The sequence below is a fragment of the Oryzias latipes genome, chromosome 6 (assembly GCF_053564925.1).
Source record: "Oryzias latipes strain Hd-rR chromosome 6, Olatipes_Hd-rR_3.1".
NCBI classification, from domain to species: domain Eukaryota; kingdom Metazoa; phylum Chordata; class Actinopteri; order Beloniformes; family Adrianichthyidae; genus Oryzias; species Oryzias latipes.
The window spans coordinates 3,546,688-3,568,023 of record NC_136242.1 but is presented as its reverse complement, the minus strand read 5'-3'; the positions used below and the strand labels follow the sequence as shown (position 1 = coordinate 3,568,023).

Sequence of the window (21,336 nt, the reverse complement as noted above, 5' to 3'; positions counted from 1 at the left end):
GCCATTACCTTCAGGATGTTTCTACGTAGCCATTCAGAAACGTGATGTCATTTTATACCCTCTTCTTACTAACCTGCTTGTTACGACAGTAAATACTCTATTTAATCCAAGTTTCTTTTTCTCACAGTCGGGAAACTTGGCAGATGATCAACTTGTTGGCAGCTTTCTTGTCTGGAAAATGCCAGTCAGACCAATTAAAAAAGAATGAAAGCTATTAGTCTGCAAACTGCAAACAGCTTCTGTAATTTTTATGAAAGGGGACTCTGTTCAGTTGAAAAATAATGTTTATTATTCCATAACTAAGAATAACTAGGTATAAAGGCAACGCATTGTATCAGAAGAAAATAGATTTGGTTCCTAGTTTGATTGTCTTCCTTTTGAGATTGGTATTTACTCAGTCATCCGGTCATTGTTTTAATATCAGAAATTCTTCATCTTAGTCACCGTCAAAGATGGAGGAATCGACACACATAAGTGAATAGTGTAGATGAAGGATAGATTTCCAGTGTTACAACTCACTTTCTTTTATTTCATTTTTTCCATTCCCTTTTCTGTTCACTAGACCAAACATCATCTTTAACTCTTCATGCTATCTAAAGAGCCCCAACTAGCACAGACATCAAAAAGCAACTCCCCAACAAAGTAACACAATGATAACAGATCATACAAAAGGGTTTGTTCCCATAGGTTGTATCAGGCGATAACTAATACAATACCATCAGAAATAACATTTTTATCAACACTATATCTCTTTTTACAGCTTCAGCTGGAACCACGGTAAACTCACACATGAAGGAAACTGTCTAGAAGTCAAAGAGGAGAAAGCTGGGGAGATGATGGCAGACTTCCATGAAATAAAAGTAAAAAAAAAAAAAAATCATTGTGTAGTATGAAACAGCCATTGATGTGCAAAAACAATTACTATTTACCAATGGTCATTCCCTCTGCAGTGATAATATTGGTTTGGTCAATCATGAATTGATTGGTAAAATAACCTTTATTCCCAACTATACTGGTAACAGGAAGGTACCAAGACGAATGAACCTCCTGACTGTTATTTGATCTCTTCAAGCATATTTTGTGAGACCCACTGCTTACTCTTGATGTAAGACTGATACTTAAAGTTGGCGATCTCGCCTCACAGTGAGAAGGTCCTGTTTCTAGTCTCTGCTGGGTCCTTTCTGTGTGGAGAATGCATGCATGTTCTCGTTCATACGTTTGTTTTCTCCTGGCTTTCTGAGTACCTCCCATAGTCCAGAATGTGCATCAATAGTCAACTGAAAAGTTGAGCTAAACCTTTGCCTAACAATGGCTGGGATAGGCTCCATGACCCCAAAACGGACTCGGTGGTATTGGTAGATGGATGGATAGAGGATGCTAGAAGGCTGGTTCTTCTTCCAGAACACTGGAATTTGATAGATAGATTAGTTCTTTAATGTTGTTGGTCAAAAAAACTGCAATAGATTGGTGTTTGTGTCAAATAAAAAAGCTTTTTTTTAAATAAATTTTGACTTGTTTCTATTCATTTTAATTTCCTGCTTTTTGATAGTTTCTGAAGTAGTAGAATGTTTAGACAGTTGTTTAACAGTTGTTCAGACAGACATTGTGTGTCACTAGGTTTTGATCATTTTCGGGGTACATTGAAATAAATATTGTTTTCCAAATACAAAAATTTCAGGCCCATGACCGGTGTTTCTTTTATGATCTTAGTCATGTTTTTGAGCCATTATTATAATATAATACTGTATGTGTTAGCGGAGAGATGGGACGGAGGGCATGGGGGGGGGGATTTTAATTTGAAAAATTTAGTTTATGTTTGTCTGTTGGTTTATTATAACTATACAGCACTTGACCAGCTTAAAGCATATACATAAAACTTGATTCGATTTGATCTGAGATGTGACTTTTTGTCCTGCAGAGTTGGATACGCGTCTGTGTCCGTTTCCTGCTGCTTATCACGCTTGGGGTACCTTCATGTACTTTTGGTTCCTTCCAAATCACAGATGACATCTCAAAACTTTCTGTTTTGGTAAGGACACATTTTGAATTTTGTTCTTCTAATTCATTGTTCTGGCTGTATTAAATAACCTCTTATAGCATTTTTTTCTGTGTAACTTTGTAAAGAGAAGATTATTCTCATGACCTTAAGATTTAGCATTTCTAGCCACTAAACATAAAATTTTTCTTGTCAAAGACACAGTATAAGCTGTAAAGCAATTTTACCATTGAATATAACCAAACACTGATGTGATCTGTGTTGGCATAGAGTTGTAATACACAACAACAGCTTTAATTTGCAATGAAAAGTTTGTATGTCTAAAACAAGATAGATACAAGAGGAAAAAAAACATTTTTGCAAAATTTTCCAAAAACAATGAAGCAAAAAAGAAACATAAATGTTAAGGACTTATATAACATGAAAATTCATCAGTAAACCTATAATATGCCTCCATCTGCACGGGACTCAAACACAAACCCTCGCAGATTCTTAAAAGATCCTTTGTTTAGATGTTCCAAGTCATTGTTGAAATAAAAAAGCTTAACATAGATTAATTCTGTTGCACTTTTTTCACAGAAACAAAATATTCCAAGAGATTATAATATTTCTGTGCGCTACATTCCAAAAGAACTGGTAAGAATGTGTTATGTTTCCTCTCATAAAGTTTACATTTGAAATTAAATCATCTCAAAAGCATCCATCTTTTTTAAATGTTGTTTTCCTTCTTACATATCTTTTCTTTTCTTCTAGGCAGGGATGTGTTGGGTAAAATTAAACATCTTTTTTATGGAGGAAAGTTTAAACGAACTGGCAAAAAAATTTGGAAATGTTTCATCCAATAAAAATGACATTAAAATATTCATTGACATGCTTCAATATATGCGATTGCCACTAGGTAATCTGGTAAGTTTGTCTTTTTTTTCTTCCTACACCTTCAACACTAACTTGCCAACAAAAAAGCAGCACATGGACTTATTCCCCTCTTTGTAAAAATTAAAAACATGTTTGAGTTTGAAATGTATGCATGAGGATTTTTAGTTCTGTAGCTCTTATTTAACGATAAAAACATATAACCATGCCAAACCGTATTAGGCAGTAATTTATTCATCTGTGGAATTTGAAAAAAATGTTGCAAGCCATTGATTCTAGTACTATGTCTGTCATGCTTTAAACTCATGGAGGATCATTTTTTTGTTATGATACAGGCACGTGGCAAGCTTAGCTTACCTAATTATCCCAGTGAGGGACCCCTGTTTAACTAACTGCTCACAAATGTTCCTATTAGCTTTCAAACTGTTCCAAAAGAGGTTTTAATGTTTTATTTTTTTGTGTGTGTTCTACTTTCTTGTTTTTGCAGGAACCATTAATGTATGACTTTGAGTGCCACTTCAGAAATGAGCAGTGGCAAACAGAGCAATACTTTGACTATGTCAAAGACCTCCTCAAAGCTGCAGAAGACAACATTTCAGATGACTGTGATCCCCCCCCCTGTCCTACCAGTCTTCCTACAGGTAAAGGTTTTAATGTTATTTCAACCTGTTGTGTTTTTGCTAGATCAAAGTTCATTCAGGTGAGAAATGTTAGATAGTTGGTGAATGAATCTATCTGCAAGTTAAAAAAAAGATTACTCGCGTATTTATTGATTATTATTTAAAGTACATCACTTAATTCTACTTAGTTGAAGAGGACAGTGGTTATAGATTCACCAGAATTGGGACATTTATTACTGTTGTGAGTGACTGTTGCTTCTGTTTTTGCAGGAAATTTATGACGGCAACAAAATGACAAATAATCTGTTTCTTTGTTAGAGGGACAAAAGACTCATTTAAATTACCGGTACCTAGGAACTGACTGCTGCTCATGGTGTAACCCTGCATGTCTTACTCGTCATGTCTCTCTAAGCAATTCATTCAGACAAGTGAAGTGTTACCACTAAACACAGTAGGCCTAGAAAGCTACCTTGAATGTAGTGGATCTTTGCTCCACACAAATGCAACCATAGATAAAAAATATTATGTGACTTTTACACTGTGCTTTTGTTTTTTGTCAAAAAGCCAACGCTAATAAGAAAAGTCACATTCCAGGAACATTTAATACTGTTTTATTGCTTTAAAAAGGTAAACTGCATTCTTTTCTGCAGACCCTCTCAATAAGCTTTTCAATTTCTGACTCTTCTGCCCTGCAGTATCTGCTTTCAATACAGTAGTGCCTCTCTAAATCTGCAAAAGCCAAAAATAGGTGTTACATGGGACAATTTTTGAAGCACAGCAGCTAATGTTCCTCAGAATAAGTAGTAAAAAGAGATATCAGCCTTGTCAAAATGCAACACTGCAACCTTTAAAGTGCTGCACACAATACTCACACTACTACATTACTCACAATAAGTATGGGATATTGTTATTTGAGTGAGTGCTTCTCCTATTTGGCCTCAATTTTAATAATACATAATACATTAAAGTTGCCTTTGATATTACTATTGATCAATGAGAGAAAACACTATTTTTATTAGTTTTATTCCCCCAAAATGTAAGGCAACAATAAATATAGCCTCAAACAAACAAACATTGTCATTAATGTGGAATTTCCCCCATTTGCTGCAATGGCAGCTTGACAGGGACGTCTCGTGCTCCTCACTAGCTTAATGGTGTTGTTCTGAGGCGTTCCACTCTTCCACAAGTGCTACATGCAGTTCTGCAGGTCACTTGGGGGTGGACCATTATCCACTCTCTGCTTTAGATGGTCCTAGAAATGCTCTTTGGGGTTTAGGTCAGAGTGTTCTGGCCTTACCATATGACGCACTGCCATTTCTTGAAGTTGAGTTGTGACAATTGTGGCACCATGTGGTGGAGCATTATCATCCATGAACAGAAAGTTGGAAGTGTGCTGGTGGACTTGGGGGATGATGTTAGGTTCTATGATATCTCTGAGGTAAGAACGTGCTGTTATTGGACCGTCTACAATAATCAAATTGGTTTTGCGCTGACAGGTGATATCAACCTAGACTGTTGCCCTTGCTTCACCAATGTGAACACTGGAGAGCATGTTGACCTCAGCGTATCACTCACCTCGCCATCACCAGCAACGCCGGTGACCCAAATTTCTGTAAAAGGTGACCTGGCACTCATCAGGGAAGAGGATAGTAGACCATTGCTGCATTGTCCAGGTCACATGGTCTTGTGTCCACTGCAAACATTCCAGGTGGTGTCTTGGTGTCAGTGGAATCACCTACGATGGTCGTCTGTCATTCAAGTAAAAGCGGTGGAGTTGGTTGTTAATGGTTTGTCTGGAAACACCAGTACCCCTCATTAAATGCCACACATCTTGCAGCTGTGTGGCATTTGCTGAACCATGTCTGAGATCGAAGGTCCTTTAGCACTGATCATGATTGACATCTGACTGTCTACTACCAACCTGAAGGTGCTATGGCCAGGTGGTGCTGCTGTTCTGTTAAGCAAGGTCATGTTTTCATGGATGTTGGAATGATGAACTTGGGCTTGCTTGCATAATCAGTTTATGATACCTACAGAATGTTGAGATTGATGCCATATGGGAAAGGTTTTTATTTCAGAATTGTTTTAATTTGGCCCCAATAAGACACACTGTACATAGTGAGACTATTATGTGTAAAACACACAACGAGGCATGTCTATCACCCCAATACAATTGCCTCCGTATCCCAAAAATCTGTAAAGTGAAGCAAACACTTTGCACATGTCTTCACTGAGTTATTCACCATATCCCTACCTTTTTGTGAGTGGTGTCAATGGGCAAAACTGTCAATCAGGCTAAATAATTTGATGGAGATGAAGGAGCCAGATTTACTCCACAAAGACATCCAACTAACAAAAGCCATTCCGATCAGGGCTTCTTCCAGATTTAGCTGCTCCAAGTGATTTTGGTTTTGTCCTTGTTAAATAAAAACTGCCACTATGAAAAGGCTATGTGCTCTACTACTAATGGGAAAAGTCAGTTGGTGTTGCTACCATGTGAGTTTGGACTCTGCAGTCACAAAAGACCAAAAAACACTGGTTTTCATCTCTGTGCAGCTGTTTTGCCTTTAATACGGGCCTGGAAAAGAAAAAAAAATCAAAATTGCACTGGCAACCCCAATAAATGACTCAGGAGGCAGTAAGCTAAGGGAAATATAAAGTTTAAGGAAGAAAAAAAACTGGTCAAAAACTGTTGTAAGCGTAAGTGCAGGGCAAAGCATTCTAAAAGGGAAACAAAAAGCTGTGGGACTTTAGTTGACATGCTGCTGATGTCTTCAATTCAACACAACAGAATTGTCCCTCCCAAAAAAAATGATTTGTACTCTCTTATAGAAGAGCAACGAGCAAAAGCAGGATGTTGAGAGTAAACAGGGCAGTGTTCCAGTCTTTAATTTAGAACTTCTTATCTTTATCATAGCTGGAGTTTCCCACATCATGTTCCAGGAATCCTTAGGTTCCAGCATAAGCTGAGCATAGTTGGACCTGCAGAGATGGGCACGCTCTCACATTCATGCATCACACAGCAATAATATCACTTTTGGCACTGACCACTGTGTGCCATGGCAACAGTGACAGCCATAAACCATCCTCATTCAGGATATTGCAGAACTCAGGACATAGTTCTCTACATGTACTATAAATCCTGCCACTTGTGATGTCTGCAATTGTTTGATCTTCTTATTTCGCTCAGCAGTGGCTAAAAATTCCTGTCAGAAGAAGTTTGTTTTCATTGAGCAAAGGGCTATGCATGATGTAAATCTTTCATCTGGTGGACGTACAAACAAAAAAGAGAAAGGAAGAAGGAAAGCAAAGCACACACACACACACACACACACATACAGTTACAATAAATCAGAAGCAGCTGTGACTTCTGCCTCTTATGGAGAAAATCTCAAGTTATAAATTGTTTGGACTGACATCTCAAGCGTTATTCTTTTTGGAAAAATGGTTGTAACATCTCCACAGCCCAATGTCATCCCATCTGTTGTGTTATACTTTAAGCCAAAGAACACCACGATAAAATGATGAGACTGGCCAGAGATCTAACAATCTGTCCAGCTGTCTCAAAACCAAACTGATCATTACTGAATGCTTAAATGCCATGGTGAATTCTGATTCATTTCCGTCTGCTGTATAAGAAGAGTCAAGAAATTTAAACCGGCAAGCTTCTGAGTTTCCACATAGATATTTCTTGAATCGGTGGGGTGCTGGAATGCATTATGTGGCGGATAAGGTTGTGGTATTTTCCCAATTATCTGCAGCTTCAAAGGTGGGGGCGTTAGCGGCTGTTATTGGGTAAAGACACATTCTCTTTTCCTGCTCAGATTAGTTTGTATTCAATCCTGCTCATGATTGTGTCAGGAGAAAGATAATACAGTGAAAGAGACGTCCAAATTGAAATTGATTGTGTGATTTGTTTTGTTTTTTCTAAATTTGCCCAAAATTCTACTTTCTCTTGCTTTATTCCCGTTTGCTAAGATACAAATACTCCCCAGAAATGATAAACAAAAGTGTGCTTACAGTACCAATCACTTTTTCTTCCCAATCCTGTCGCATTCCTTCACAGTGCTATTGATCTTTTTAATGCATACATGGTCTTATCCCCTTGATGCTTACATTTATTTCCAACTTTATATATTCAAAAAATTGTTAATGTTTCTGCTTTCAAGTAAATGCAAAATTAAGATAACTTTGACGTGGTTTGGTGCATATTTGCATCAATAGACGTCAATAGATGTGGGGTTAAGACATAGGCTCACTGGTTCAGATTTATACTACTCACGTTTTCTGAAACCGCTTTACACACTTTAATCTAAAACTATGGAGCTCGCCTCACTCTGTGTACTATTGTGTAGCAGCTCTATGTAGGCCAGATCTCCTGTGACCGTTGGGAAAAGCTTTTAATGTGGAATCTTTGTTTCTTAACAAGAACATTGCAAGATAAAAACGGTTTCAGTGTGTAGACAGCCCATTCAGAACAGCTGAGTCACAGGACTGAGGGAAGATGTCCCAAGGTAGCTGAAGTGAAAAGGTAGAAAAGGAATGAAGCCCCATTGTGTAGATGTTGATTGCATTGCAATCTTCTAATCTTCCCAAGCGGCCTTCTTTTTGTTTGCAGGAATAGTTGGATCAAGTCCTTTGTGCATTTGTGCATTTGTGTATGCATGTCTGTTTGAGGGAGGTAGAAAAGGTGGCATTGAAGTGACTTTTTAGCACCTGACAATGAAATGTTTTCATCATCAGACAGTGATGTTCCCACTTTTTCTGCACTTTTTTCTTCTTTTGGAAAGCGGTTCCTCCTAACACTGGACTTTCTGTTGTGTCTGTTCTTTCCCCAGAGACATTCTCTACCTACAGTATATGCACAGGATGTTCTCCCCGGACAGCAAGTTAGTATGCGCCTTTGAATATGTCTGGTAAACGTTTTAAAGCAAGTTGCAAAAGCAGACAAAAAAGTTCCTCAGCACTTGTATTTTTACACATATGATTGGCTCCTTAAGGAACATGTTTGATTTTATTGAAATTTGTTAGGCGATATGTGAAACCCACAAAGTAGTCAACATTATTCTTTACAATTCTTACAGATTGTTTAAGGCTGTAAAGCTACCTCACTACACGCTTTATAAACTTTTCTCAGGGGGACATTAGGTTTCCACAGCCCTCAAAGTTCATAGAAAAATAAGTCCAGTATTATAGAAACATTTGATCACAATCAAATATTTATGCAGATTTAGGAAACTAAATGCATTCTGTACAGGAGGAGACGTAGCATTAAGAGTGATTGACAATGTCAATAGCCAATCAGGGTGCAGAACACAATTTCCTGTCTTAAAAAAATCCAATATTGCCATAAAATATCTGCAAACCAGTGAATAGCAATAGGTGAATCGCGATATATTGAGGTGACACTGTCTTGTCTTTCTTAATTTTATTTTGGTTTGTTTATGTCTGTCCAAAGATCAATATATTTTAAATATTCCTTTTCATTCTAGTGTCTACAGTTTTATAGTTAAAAACAGATGCTTTTTATTTAATTAATTTATTTACATACACATTCTAGCAACAGTTATTTGTACACGAAATATGGATAATGTTATTTAGATTATAGAGGAAACATGGTGGAATAGCAATATCCATGAAAAATAGCTCTAAGAACACAGCAAATAAATACTGTATTTTCTTTTTATTTATCTTTTTTATTTTTTGCTAAATTGTTTATATAGGCAAAAACGTTAGGATTTTATACACATTTAATGTTCTCCAAATGAAAGTAAATTGTGACTTTTATTGGATGTTGAAGCTTTTTTCTATCCTAAATTAGCTGCCATTGGGGCCTTTAACTCTGCTAAATTCTGTAGAAACCAGAAATACTGAGGAGTCACAAACTGGTGTGAGCACTTCCTTAAGCAGATGAAAAGGCTGAGATAAACTGCAAAAAGAACATGTTGATGATAATCTTTTAGATTATGTATGTGATCACAATTTGCAGTAAATGTACAATCTCTGTTTTTGTCTCCTGTTTAGCGTACTATGGTACTCCTGAGAAGTTGCTACAAAGCCTTCCCATACTCTTTATTCCCCTTCTTGCCCTTGTTTTCCTGCTGGTGTGGAAGGTGAGTCAGTCTGCAACCCCTGACACAGTCTGACATAACTTCATGTCCGGATGGAAGGATAATCTGCACCTTTATGGTTTTGTCGGCAGATAGGGCTTTCTTCTTTTGAATTTATGATAGCGGGGGGTAACTTTGAACTCTGCACAGATTGTGTGTGATATTGCTGGAGCTGAGATGTGTTGACATGAGCTTTGAAACTGAAAGCCCTTTTCTAACCTAACACAGCTCCAATCAAAAAGGAACGAGGAGATTTCTCAACAGTACCCTTTAGATGGACTCTTCACTAGAACAGAAGGGACACAACCTCCTCAAGATGAAGCATCTGAAACGTAAGTCCTTTTAAAAAATTGTTCTTCTTTTCTTTTTTTTTCATTGCACAGCCTGCTTTGCAAATAAGTAAAGAGTGTTCATACAATAATTATATTAGGCTTAATAATTTAATGAAAAAAATACAAAAGCTATAGTATCTTTCTGCTTTTTAAGACATTGATGTTTTCTATGACTTTTTTTGTTGTGACATGAAAGAATGTTTGTCAAATTACTCTCCTCTAAAAATTGTTGGCCCTTTACTATTAGCTGGACTTTTCATAAGACTCAAATCAACAGAGAAAAGAAAGGGGGAAAAAGATAAAAAGAAAGATTTAACTATTAGTAGTTGATAAAAAGCAGGTGTGCTTTGGTATGACAGGCATGCAGTGTAAAAACGGTGGTAGTGTGGATTTTCGGAGAAGTTGGGATTTAGTAGATTGTAGAAGCTATTCGGTTACATTTGTACCATAAAAGGGCCCACAAATCTGGATCTCCAAGCCCCAGCTGCTTCAGTTCTGACAAATTTTTATGAGTTCCTCCACTTCCTCACTGGAGGTGTGATTTTAAATCACTGTTGTATCCCTTTAAAAAGGGCCCCGGGAAAATGTTGCTTCATGGCCAATTACAAACTCGCAAGGGTGTAGGCTGGAGGAAAATATACGGTAGTTAAACTACATAAAACATAACTATGAAAACACAGGTTACTATGGCTTCAGCTGTTCAAAACATGAGACTTTGTTTTTTAGTAGTCCTTTGATCCCTGGCAAAAAACAACTGTATTCCTAATGTGAACCTTTGACAAGGGATATGTATCTATATGGTAAACATTTCAGGGGGAAAACAAATGGTCAAAATGCAGTTGTCCCTCAACCTCTGACAAACCCTGTATCGTCACACCAGCTTTTTCTGACTCTTGTCGCGCATTTTGTCAAAGCTTTTTATGTGACAATGTAAGATGTGAAAAAATGAGACGTTTTTTTTAAACATGTTCTTCTTCCCAGTTCCTGCTCTTACTTGAATTTAACCCTTTAACACCAGAGCGTTAGCTCCAGAGATGTTTTTTATCTGAATTACTTAAACTTTTCAACCATTTACACAATTAACGCTATTCCAACGGATTCTGATGCAGAGAAAAGCAACTTTGCGCCGTTATGCAACACTTTATGTTAGCAATGAGTTGCATAACAGCGACGTTGATCGTGTAAACAGTGGAAGGGTAACGGTATGTCAAAGAGTGTGTTAGATGTCGTCTGCAACATTTCTGGTGTTGAAAGGTTAAAAACCACAAGGTGTGATGATGTGTAAAGTGGAGAATGTGTGTAGGCAACAGTATGATGACACGGCACAGTTGTGTCTATAGATAATGCTAACAAACAGCCAGTAAATACTTATCGACATGAGCTGTGTGGTCTTTCAATACATGAGGAATTATTACAATCCTGGTATCAATATAATTTTTTATTATTTAGACTTACATCATGAATACAATTTCAAGACAAAAAACAAAGGTTGAAAATGTTAAATTAGTTGATTGTTTAACTACAAAATTGAATACATAAATTGATTTTCCTGGCCCATAAACCAATATACCCTCTACTCGACCTCCTCCGCGTGCCTCTAGAGGTGCTGTCTCCCTGAGATAGGATGAAAAGGGCCCCCAGTGTCCCAGGACTTACAGTAATGGTGAAGTAAACATTAAATTGGGGCCCCGTGATGTACAGCTTTCTTCTGATGCTATACCTGCAGTTACACCACGTAAAATGCTAAGCAAGAGGGCAGTTAGATTGCCCAATCAAAGAAATCTAGCTCACATCCTCTGCAAGAAGGCCATGACCAGTCCCACTGAAACTAGTCTCAAATTTGCTGCCCGTAACCCTTGTGCTATCCTAGGCAATTTACCATTGGGAGTTGGGTCATCTAGACCCACTAGACAGTGCTCTGAACCTTTTTTCTTCAATGATTTGTGATCTTCACTGGTGTCCATGGATTACATGAAATCTTTCCACCTTTATCCACCTTTGTTATGGTAGGGAGAACACGTCAATGTAAGGGTGGGTCATCTAAGATAACACAAGGGTTAATATCAGATCTTTATGTAACAAATCATTTTTAATCAATAATTTTATCTCTTCTTATAATCTTGATTCTATGTTGTTAACTGAAACATGGCTTGACAAAAACACAGGAAACATCGCTCTAGTCGAATCATCTCCCCCAACTACAAATATGAATCTGAAATACGAGAAAGTAAAAAGGGTGGAGGTGTTTCTGCACTGTTAAGAGATAATATTGTACCCCACAGATTATCATTGGGTGCGTTTTCATCATTTGAGGATGTTTCCCATAAAATAGTGTTAAAACAAACTTATTCCTTAGTCTGCATAGTTATGTACAAGCCTCCTCAGCACAGCCAAAGTTTCATTGATGATTTCACTGAAATGCTCTCAGTTGTGTGCACAGTCTTCGAGGGTTTAATCATTACAAGTGACTTTAATGTTCATGTTGATAATGTCAATGACAGAAATGTAAAAGAGCTCAACGCTGTTCTTGAAACCTTTTTTCATATTCAACATGTGAGTGACCCCACCCATAGCAGAGGACACACTCTGGACCTGCTCATCACAAGGGAGTTATCATTTCCAATGTCAGTGAGGTTGATGTCTCCCTGTCTGATCATTTCTGTGTGTTCATTGACCTGTCCGTTGCTCCTAGACCACCACCTGGTCCTGCAGTTGTCCGAAGGAGACATAAATGACAACACTAGGGCACAGTTTGCAGAAATGATAAACTTTGAAAACGCCTCTGGTGCTAATGTTAATGAATTAGTGAACTCTGTTACTATTTTAAATGTCCTGGATGCCATTGCCCCTATGAAGATGAAAATCAGAAAAAGTAGACAGAAAGCTCCCTGGATGAACGATGATTTGGTCAAGGCACAGAAAAGGTGTGTCGCAGAGCTGAGCGGAAGTGGCGCAAATCAAAACTCCAGATTCATCATGAAATGTATGAGGGGGGGGTTGTACACCTAGAACCAAATCTTAAGCAGAACAAGGGTAAGGTACTTTTCGGAAATCATTGCAAGTTGCAGCAGCAACTCTCATGTCTTGTTTGCAACAGTAAACAAATTAACAAACCCTCCAGCTCAGCTGCCATTGGAACTGGTTTGCACATCTAAATGTAATGAGTTTGCTGTATTTTTCAATGACAAGGTTCAGGGCATTAAAAAAAGCCATAAACTCCACAACACAAATAACTAATAAATAATTCATTTGATGTTTTCCAGTGTGGCTTTAGACCCCATCATAGCACAGAAACTGCTCTTATAAAGGTAACTAACGCTGGCAAAGTCTCTGTCTTAATCCTGTTAGACCTGAGCGCTGGTTTTGACACTGTTGATCATAGGATCCTTTTACACAGATGCCAAGACTGGGTTGGAATTTCTGGCTCTGCTCTTAGTTGGTTCAAGTCCTATCTAGAATACAGGAAATATTTTGTTGAAATTGGGGGTTGTGTAACAGACTATATGGCCTTGAACTGTGGTGTGCCTCAGGGATCAATCCTGGGACCCCTTTTGTTCAACCTCTACATGCTGCCACTAGGTCAGTTAATTCGCAGTAATAACATATCTTGTCACAACTATGCAGATGCTACTCATATCTATGTGTCACTGACAGCAGGTGAATAGCAGTTGTTGCATTCAACAGATCAGTGCTTGGATGCAAAACAACTTTCTACAACTAAATTCAGACAAGACTGAAGTCATCGTCTTTGGCCCACAGAAACAAAGAGAAAGTGTCAGCAGTTACCTTCACTCTCTGTCTCTAAAAGCTTCAAATCAAGCCAGAAACCTGGGGGTAATCATGGACTCTGACCTGAACTTTAACAGCCATATCAAGTCAGTAACATCAGCAGCATTTTACCATCTAAAAAACATTCCCAAAATCAAAAACATAGTGTCAAAGCCAGACTTGGAGATACTTATTCATGCATTTGTCTCCAGTAGGTTGGACTATTGAAACGGCCTGCTAACCGGCCTCCCCAACCGAGCTGTTAAACAGCTTCAGTACATCCAGAATGCTGTAGTCCTGACTACAACCAGGAAGTACCATTACATCAGTCTTGTGCTCAGGTCTCTGCACTGGCTTCCTGTAGCTCAAAGAATAGACTTTAACCCTTGTGCTATCTTAGATGACCCCACCCTTACATTGACGTGTTCTCCCTACCATGACAAAGGTGGATAAAGGTGGAAAGATTTCATGTAATCCATGGACACCAGTGAAGATCACAAATCATTGAAGAAAAAAGGTTCAGAGCACTGTCTAGTGGGTCTAGATGACCCATCTCCCAATGTTAAAGTGCCTAGGATAGCACAAGGGTTACAGCAGCTCTGCCTGTTTCCAAGTCTCTCCTCCATGGCCGCGCACCAAAGTACATCTCTGACATGTTAGCGCCATATGAACCATCTCGGACTCTGAGGACCTCAGGGACCGGCCTCCTGCGGGTGCCCAGAGTCAGGACTAAACAAGGTTGTATCAGCGTTTCAGTCTTATGGAGCTAAAAGCTGGAACAGTCTCCCTGAGGTTGTGAGAAAGGCCTCTACTGCTGTGCTAAGGTTCAAATCAAGACTTAAAACATTCCTGTTCAGAAGGGTCCTTTTTGACACCTCTTTTCTTTTTTTTTCCTTCTTTTAAAGTAAATTTTATTATGATTATGTTTGTTTTTAATCTTTGCACTGTTATGTATTGTGATTTTAATGCATTTTCCTGTTTTGTGAAGCACTTTCAATTACTTCCTGTACGAATTGTGCAATACAAATAAACTTTCCTTGCCTTGACTTGTAGAAGAAACAATACTTCAGATAGATTTGGAGCCATACAGTAGCCTATGTATCAGGATTTGTTATCAAATCAAATCAATCTTTACTTTTATTTCACATTTCTTATAGAAAAAAGTGCTTTACACCAGAACAAACACATAAAACGAGCACAACAATATAAAATTAAAAATAATGCCCCCATCCCCACACAGAACCCCTAATCCCATTTAGCCTCCCACCCACTTAAATTATGGATATAAACATTTAGAAAGAGGCTAAGCACGGAAACAGTTTGTTGTTGTCAATTTTAATATTTGGAACCTCCATCTCTGTAGATAGCTGCATAGACAGCCAGATGCAGCATCACAGACCCTCTGGGTCGGCTGAACAGCAGCCGACCCAGAGGGAGAGGATCCAACTGAGGAAGCTCTGGAAGAAAAAATGAAAATAAAAGTGGAAAAAAAAAATTAATTAATAAAAGAAAGAAATAATTAACCATGCTGGCCCCCACGTCGTAGGCTCGTAACGTTCGACATATTCTGCTGATTTCTCTTTCAGCGGAAGGAGTGTGGACTTCTAACTAGCTTACTCCTGATTGACCACAGTATTTGTACTGCTGACTGACATCCTCTGGCTCCAACAGGGCGGAGGCCACATTATGAAAAAATGGCTACTGAATTGACTTCATGTCCTTGAAGCTGGAATTAAGCTTTTTTTATGGGTGACGTCACAATCACTCAGTCCAGGTCTCTTATACAGTCAATAAGTACAACATGATGCGCATAGCTAAGTTAACACATGAGTGCATTTATGTTCACCGTGCTTTAAGCCTAAAACTCCCAACATTCAGAGAGAAATGTGTTAATAAATATACAGAAATTAAAGGACCTCAAAAAACAGAATCTCAGTCCAAAGAGACAAGGACCATGGACTCATGTTCTGTCATTGGCCACTGTACAACAGATGGGATGAGTATTCATATCCATGCTGCTCATTAATGTGTATTGTGATATCAATGGGACAAAATTGTTGGGAAAGGAGGTAAAATAGCAGACTTTATTCTGTCTGAACAACAAGACTTTGGCTGCATTTACTCACTGTGTCAGTGTGTAGGCAATATATATACCTGTTAGGTGTCACAGACTTTTCAGTGCAATGTAACTTTAGTGGAATTTTGTGATTTTCAAAACTCAGCACAGCTATTTGATGCGCTCGCACTGTGTGCTACTGCTTAAGAACCAAACTCTCCCAGTGGAAAAAGAAAACAACGTTGTCTTGATCTCATGCTGTAGATTTTGCCATAATTCTGCCGTGAACAGAGTCATGAGGAGGCCTTGCTGAGATGTGATAACAGAAGCCAGCAGACTCAGTGGAATGTGCATGGATGCACCACCAAAGTGGATAAATGAGTGTGAAGATAATAGCAAATGTCAGTGAAAAATAAACCTTTTCTCTAAATTAAAATGATCAGATTTTAGATAAAAGTGTTTTAACAAAAAATGTTAAAAAAGAAAGGTAATACAGACAAAATGTATTATGTGAAAAACTGTGTTTCTATCTGACAAGGATCAATGCATTTGAACATAACTCACTGCATGTACAACTAGCCACTAATGAAGTCCTGCTGCAGAAGAGCGTTCCAGAAAAATCTCAGATGCCAAGATGGTTCCAAACAAGTATTTAAAACTGAGACATCAACTGACTTCCTGAAGGTGTAATAGGCGGAACCTGAAATGATCTTGTGTAGCTGCTCAGCTGCATCTACTGCTTGACTCCTGTCATGTGGATGGCATTTCTCTTGGTGAAGAATGCTTTTTGTGTGGAGGATCGTGTCTAATGCTTTTCTCTGTGCTCCATTACAGACTGAACATCACTGAAACAGTGTAAAGTTCTGATTGTTGATGTAATCCAGCGTTAAATGGTGAGATTTTTCACATCTCATATGTCAAATATGAATGAAAAACAGATTTAACAACAGATTTCTTGCATTAGCATTCATGTTTCAAACGTTTCACACTCCTCTCCTGCAGGACTCTGCTCTTTTCCCTGTGTTGGTGTCCAAAGGTGGAAGAACAAACAGGAAAGTAAATACTCTAATGAGATCACTGAAGTGGAAGTCCTTTTTTTGACCTCTTTTCTGATCCTGAGTGGCAATTTGCCACAAACAGAAAGCATCTGGTTAAATCACGGCTGACACTGTTTGGATGATTGCCTTTTACTATAAGACTGCATTTAGCCTGTTATTTGGAAAATCATAAAAAGACTCTTTACACCCTTCCGGCCCCTCGACCGCAAGCCCTGGATTCTCCGGCTCCCATTTTATCATTCACCAGAACCTGCAGCAGCCTCTTCAACTGCTTTCTTTTTGTTTTGAAGCATGTTTCTTCAGACTGCCCATGATTGTGGCCATCACGAAGAAAAAAGAGGAGAGACTGACTCTGGTGATGCTTTATTTGAACTGAGGCATGAATTACTACCTCTGATGACCCACAAGTTAACCACATCCTCAACAGCTCCCTAGCTCTCCTTCAAGTCCGGGGTTACCCAAACAATAATAATGTTAAGTGTGGTAGTTCCAAAGTGTAGTCCTGTTGTCTGGTTTTAGGTTTGTACCCATTTGGGTGAACAATGTATTTATTTATTGATGGTGACTTTTAGCTTCTGCTTTTCTTTCAGTTGAAGTGTTTCAAACAGTCATTTAAGAGCACCTTTACTAATGGGCCGGATTTAAAAAAAACTGTCTGTACTAACTCTTGTAACCCTCACTTTCCTCCTGAAAAAATTCTATTTCGGCGATTGATGTTGTTTATATGACCTGGGCAACTTTGAAAATGTAAATGAGTTACACAAACAAAAAAACATGTGTGAAAGAAGAACCCATGTCTCGAGTTTGTAATGTTAAAAACCTTTAAATGCAATTCTTTAATGAACATCAAGTAGGGTTTTAGTGGTTCCTCCTAGAACAATGTGAATTCCTCAGAGTTTCAGGCTCAGAGAAAAGAACGCAGTCTCCCCTTCATGCCTGCACCGGCTCTGCTTTTCATACCATGGTGTACTTCAGGAAGCATTCAGTAACAGTACTCTCTTTGCTCCAAAATAGGCCCAAATCGAAAACTTAGACAAATAATTGGATAGATACCTAAATTATTTGAATGGTATATTGAGTGTTCATTTCTGGACCAGTCATGAGTCGAACAAGATCATGTTCAATCTGTTCTGTCTGGCCTCACCTTGTCCAGTGATTCTGCTTTCCTTGCATAACAAGTCAGTCTCAGAGTGCATTTGAGGTATTGAAAAGAAAAAATAAATGCTATTTTTAATGTTTTTAAATTACTTAGAAAATGCACTTTACTGTGTTCCATTCCCTCCAAAACTCCCAAAGGCAGAAAGAAATATAAATGAAGCATATTTTTGCCTTGACGTTTTGACAAACAAACACATTTCCGTCCTACTTCCATTTGGCGCAACTTTAAAGTTGCAAACTTTAAAGTCTAATAGGCTAAAATTGTGGAAAATGAGGTATTGCGATTCAAAATTTAATCCACAACAGTGCTTTATAGAACTCATTCCTATAGAGGTTTTGAGAGGAGTGGCACATCTATACATTTCAGAGATATGAGACTGCAGAAGCTAGATGTGCATCCTGCAACAGTTCCAGCCCATCTGTTGAGGAAATACAGGCAAAGTGCTCCCTTGTGAGTAAAAAACAGTTTTTATGTTGAATCTACATGGAAGTATGCTAAGTTCAATGGCTTTTTCTTTAAATGCTTTTGTAAAAGCTAGTGCTCACACTTCAATACTGTTAAGCCAGTACCATCCGTTTTGATCATGTTTTATCTTTCTATAACTCCTCTGCATAAACCTGAAAATCATGTTTTCCAAGCAACGAATAGAAAGCAGCTGAGTCAAATATACATGTCTGTGGTTTTCTTTTTCTTTTTTTTGAATACGGTGGGTGACTGGCAAAAATCCTCGACCAGGAAGGAACCTAGTAGGTCAGTGACAGATGCTAGAATTTCAAATCAGTGTGAAAATTACAAATAAAACTCAGTGAAAAGGTAGGAGTGTGAACAGGACACGCTGGCTGTGACCTTTCCCATCAGTCAAATAACTGAAATTAATAGAAGTGACAGGAGAAAAAAAGCTGTTTCTGTATCTTGTTTGAGTATTTCTATCATGTCTGTGGTCTTACTTTGTACCGCTTTTGCTTTTGTGCCTTGTTTGACTAGTGTGAGTGACTCATGTGTAAATGTGTAAAAGCCTGTATGTATTTTTTTGTGGTAGCAGAAAGTTTAAACCAACCCACCTATTCCCCAGTCTCCCATGGCTGTTAAACAAGAATTTAGTCACAACCTTTATTGAGTTATGATATGGTACAACATTCCCTTCTTATGGAAAGCGTGATAATTGACAAATATATCAGCTGGATAAATGTATGTGCTTGTTACATTTCTCTTCATATTTGTACATTTTAGAAGCCACTTCAGCAAACTGCTGCTTACCCATGTATTTGGAGCTATATATGTTGAGGGAGTTTTCTTATAAAAGGCAAGAGTATACTGTGCAACAGGGAGCCAACTTAAAAAGAATAGATAAAAAACAAAAGAAATGAGCGTATACCACATTGGTGTCCATATAAATGAACAGTACCTTTCAGCATTAATAGCTGGAGGTTATTCTTGTTTGTTTTTTTAAGATAAAGTTTATTGTGTTGAAGAAGATCATGTGAGTTCCAAATTGTTGAGAACAACCAATGGCAACACACTATCTGTGCCATATTCTTTATGGCAGTTTAGAGCTGAGTATGTGTTAGAGAAGTGCACATCTGCATCGTTAGTCCTTCAAGAAGAACATCAGTGGAATGGTGAAGTGCTATGATGTAGAAATCTTTAGACAGTTTTATCTATTTGACGATGCATTCTGATCTATATCAGTGTACCTCCTATGACGGTTTAGACCTGACTTTCTCTTGCACCACCCTTAAGTGGGACCATCTCAAGCAGTATCCAGTATTCTGACAGAGACACAATCTGGTCTATCCACAAACTAACCATGAGACATACCATTATATTTGAAAGTTGCTTTTTATACATAGTCTTTGAATATAATGAGCTATAACAGTTCTAAGCTGTGAAGAAACATAAATAAATAACATGGTTTCCCATTTTCCTGACTTTGTGAGAGCCAGAAAAAGTTGGTGTGTCTGATGCTTCGGCATGAGAAACCATGCATTGGTCGAAAGAATGACTGCCCCGAAATGCTGTTCCTTTGTAGGTCTATGTGAGGTCTGGGAGGGAGCAGAGTTGCATCCGTAACAGTGCTTTAGGGCACGAGTGTCCCATCCTGTCCCACTAAAGTGGGCGATTCAAATGGCTCTAGGCAGGAAATAAGTCTGGGTGCCAAAAGTAAATATAATAGATACCCAGTTGATACTCTGGGTGAAATCTCTACTGTATTCTGTATTTTTGTATAAATGTAAACAAACATATATGAAATATTGAATAAAGTACATGTATCCAAATGTCATCTGACTTCTCATTTAGTTGCATAGATAATCACTAGTAGTTCAAGCAGTAGTACTTTGTATTTTAAACTTTTCCACACTGTTATACAGTCAATAAAAAGCCTGATTATGCTATTCTTCCATTTTCTTCCATTCATTGTGTCGCTTGGGCAGAGGTCTAGGCAAAGTTTCTTAGACTTCCCTTTCCCAGTCCACTTCTTCCAGCTCCTTTGCATGTGTCCCCAGACCACCTGAGAGACGTAGTCTCTCCAGTGTGTCCAGGGTCTTTCCAGGGAGGCATCCTTCCCAGATGCCCAAGCCACCTCAACGTGCTCAGACAATATGGAGGAGCAGCTGTATTACTACTACCTCTTTCCGGGTGACCAAGCTCCTCCCCTTATATCTAATGGAGCACCCAGCCACCCTACAGAGGAAGCTCATTTTGGCAACTTGTCTCAAGATACTTCAACTCCTCCACCTGAGGGATAAGCACTCCACCCACCCAGGGAGGACAAATTCCCTTTTTCCAGCCAAATACCATGGCTTCAGACTCAGCGGGGCTGACCCTTATCCCAGCCGCTTCACACTCGGACACAAACCGCCCCAATGCATGGCAAAGGGCTGGGTTCGATTAAGTCAACAAGGACACCATGACTGACGCGGTCAAACGGCTTCTCCAAATCCACAAAGTACATATGGACTGGATGAGAAAATTTCCACAAACCCTCCAATGCCTGAAGGAGGTGTGGAGCTGGTTCACTGTCTCTCAGCCAAGACAGAAAACCGTTCTGTTGTTCCTGGATCTGAAGCTTAACTATCGACCAACCTAACTCTCCAGATTAATCTATCTGATTAAATGACAAAAAAGTTTACTTTTTCAAAATGTGGCAGTTATTTGGCATTCAGAGTTCTATTTGCAGTTCCATCACAGTTGCTATAATGTCTCTTAGATTAGAATGAATTAGCATGAAGTTTCCCAATGCTTTTATGAAGCATTTTGTTAATTAATGGCAGGCAAATATTTATTTAGGTAATGATACAAAAAAATAAAAAATTGAAAATCCTTATCCTGGGATTTTCAAGCAAAAAAACAGTTTCCTTTTAAA

General features: G+C 38.4%; 1 protein-coding gene across 1 annotated transcript in view; it reads left to right on the top strand.

Annotated features, from left to right (window-relative positions):
- kitlga (kit ligand a) overlaps positions 1–20,253 on the top strand; it is a 43,537-nt gene extending 23,284 nt beyond the window's left edge. Inside the window, exons 2-10 of the mRNA XM_011472884.4 lie at positions 1,919–2,029; positions 2,576–2,632; positions 2,750–2,902; positions 3,357–3,510; positions 8,328–8,378; positions 9,514–9,602; positions 9,828–9,931; positions 16,590–16,648; positions 16,758–20,253. Coding sequence (XP_011471186.1) covers positions 1,919–2,029; positions 2,576–2,632; positions 2,750–2,902; positions 3,357–3,510; positions 8,328–8,378; positions 9,514–9,602; positions 9,828–9,931; positions 16,590–16,614 — 744 coding nt within the window. The 3' untranslated portion in view covers positions 16,615–16,648; positions 16,758–20,253. The remainder of the gene's footprint in view (positions 1–1,918; positions 2,030–2,575; positions 2,633–2,749; positions 2,903–3,356; positions 3,511–8,327; positions 8,379–9,513; positions 9,603–9,827; positions 9,932–16,589; positions 16,649–16,757) is intronic.
- Positions 20,254–21,336: the final 1,083 nt, after the last annotated feature.